Genomic DNA, 2,253 nt, shown 5'->3' on the forward strand with positions numbered 1-2,253 from the left:
CCATGTTCTTGTATGGGTATGTAGGTTCCTGTTGTTATTGAGTTCAACTTTTATTCCATGATGATCTGAGAAAATGCAAAGAATAATTTATATTTTTTTAAATTTTCTGATTTTAGATTTGTGGCCTAGGATGTGGTCGATTCTGGAGTATGTTCCGTGGGCTGATGAGAAGAATGTGTATTCAGTTTTGTTAGGATGAAATGTTCTGTAGATGTCTGTTAAGTCCAGATGTTGAATGGTTAAGTTTAAATCTAAGATTTCTTTGCTTAGCTTCTTTTTGGAGGATCTATCCAGCACTGCTAAAGGGGTGTTGAAATCTCCAACTACTATGGAAGTGGAGGATATCGAGTTGCTCATGTCTGTTAGAGTTTCTCTTATAAATTGAGGTGCATTGTGGTTGGGTGCATAAATATTAATAATTGAGATCTCATCATATTGAGTATTACCTTTCACAAATATGAAGTGTCCATCCTTCTCCTTAATTATTTTGGTTGGTTTAAAGCCTATTGCGTCTGCGAACAGGATTGCAATGCCTGCTTTTTTCTGCTTTCCATTTGCCTGAAATATAGATGACCATCCCTTCACCTTGAGTCTATATTTGTCTCTTAATATAAGATGCAATTCTTGTATGCAGCAGATATCTGGCTTGAGTTTTTGTATATAGTCAGCCAACCTGTGCCTCTTTAGAGGACAGTTTAAACCATTCACATTAATTGAGAATATTGATAAGCCTTTCGCGAGTCCAGTGGACATTTTTAATCCTTTTGCGACTGTGGAAGTTGGAATTTGATCAAAATTTTCTGGCTAAGTTTACTTTTGTGATGGAGGATTACGCTGGTCTTTATGGAGGATAGGTCTGAGAATGCTTGATCACCTTTTCTAATTGCAGCAGCTAAAACGTCCATTACAATGTTAAAGAACAGTGGAGACAATGGGCAACATTGTTTCCTGATCTGAGTGGAAATGATTTCAATTTAACTCCATTCAATATGATATTGGCTATGGGTTTGCTGTAGATGGCCTCTATCAGTTTAAGAAATGTCCCTTCTTGGGCGGCGCCTGTGGCTCAGTTGGTAAGGCACTAGCCCCAAATACCAAGGGTGGCGGGTTCAAACCCGGCCCCGGCTGAACTGCAACCAAAAAATAGCCGCGTGTTGTGGCAGGCGCCTGTAGTCCCAGCTTACTTGGGAGGCTGAGGCAAGAGAATCGCTTAAGCCCACGAGTTGGAGGTTGCTGTGAGCTGTATGATGCCATGGCACTCTACCTAGGGCCATAAAGTGAAACTCTGTCTCTACAAAAAAAAAGAAAAAAAAAAGAAAAAAGAAATGTCCCTTCTATACCAATTTTCTTTTTTCTTTCTTTCTTTTTTTTTTTTAGAGAAAGTTGTGTTTAATGGTAAAGCTTAGCACACCCCAGCACCAGGAATAGCATGGAGTCCCAGCAGCAGGGACAGGTAGGTGACCCTCATGGAGCCCAGGCGAATAGGATGAGGAAGGCAACCATCAAACAGAAGAGCCTCATGGCCTCAGACAGGGCAAAGCCCAGAATGGTGTAGGAGAAGAGCTGCTGCTTAAGAGACGGGTTCCTGGCATAGCCAATGATCAAGCTGCCAAACACCGTTCCAATGCCAGGCCCTGAACCAGCCACACCAACTGTGGCTGCCCCAGGTCCAATAAACTTGGCTGCTGTGTCAATGTCCCAGGAGAGAACACTGTTCTGGAACTCCCTTCGGGCCACCTGGAGTGGGGAGCTGTTGTAGGAAGGCTGTTTAGATGAATACTCTGGCCTATTCAGGAAGGAGGCAGACATAGGTCTGATTAGACCCCTGGTACAGCAGCGAATCAGAGTCGGCAAAATGAGCAGTGCCGCGGTGGTCTGCATTTTTTCAGTCTGCACTCCCTCGGCCCTGCAGCCCCTGCTCGGCCAACACTGCTCACCCTGCTCAAGGTGACTGACTCACCTCTCCGCCTTAGCCCTTCTATACCAATTTTCTTAAGTGTTCTGATCGTGAAGGGATGCTGGATATTATCAAAAGCTTTTTCTGCATCAATTGAGAGAATCATATGGTCTTTGTTTTTTAATTTGTTTATGTGCCGAATTATACTTATAGATTTATGGATATTGAACCAACCTTGAGACCCTGGGATAAGACTGACTTGGTCATGATGTATAATTTGTTTGTTGTGTTGCTGGATTCTCTTTGTTAGGATCTTGTTGAATATTTTTGCATCTATATTCACTAGTGATATTGGT

General features: G+C 42.5%; 1 protein-coding gene across 1 annotated transcript; it reads right to left on the minus strand.

The window, feature by feature from the left end:
- Positions 1-1,464: 1,464 nt before the first annotated feature.
- LOC128584323 (ATP synthase F(0) complex subunit C1, mitochondrial-like) lies at positions 1,465-1,979 on the minus strand. The gene is made up of 2 exons (XM_053589343.1): positions 1,961-1,979; positions 1,465-1,890 (listed from the first exon to the last, which is right to left on the minus strand). Exon 2 carries the CDS (start codon positions 1,879-1,881, stop codon positions 1,465-1,467), a length of 417 nt encoding a protein of 138 aa, XP_053445318.1. The 5' UTR covers positions 1,882-1,890; positions 1,961-1,979.
- Positions 1,980-2,253: the final 274 nt, after the last annotated feature.

The sequence above is a fragment of the Nycticebus coucang genome, chromosome 4, assembly GCF_027406575.1.
Source record: "Nycticebus coucang isolate mNycCou1 chromosome 4, mNycCou1.pri, whole genome shotgun sequence".
In the NCBI taxonomy this organism is placed as follows: domain Eukaryota; kingdom Metazoa; phylum Chordata; class Mammalia; order Primates; family Lorisidae; genus Nycticebus; species Nycticebus coucang.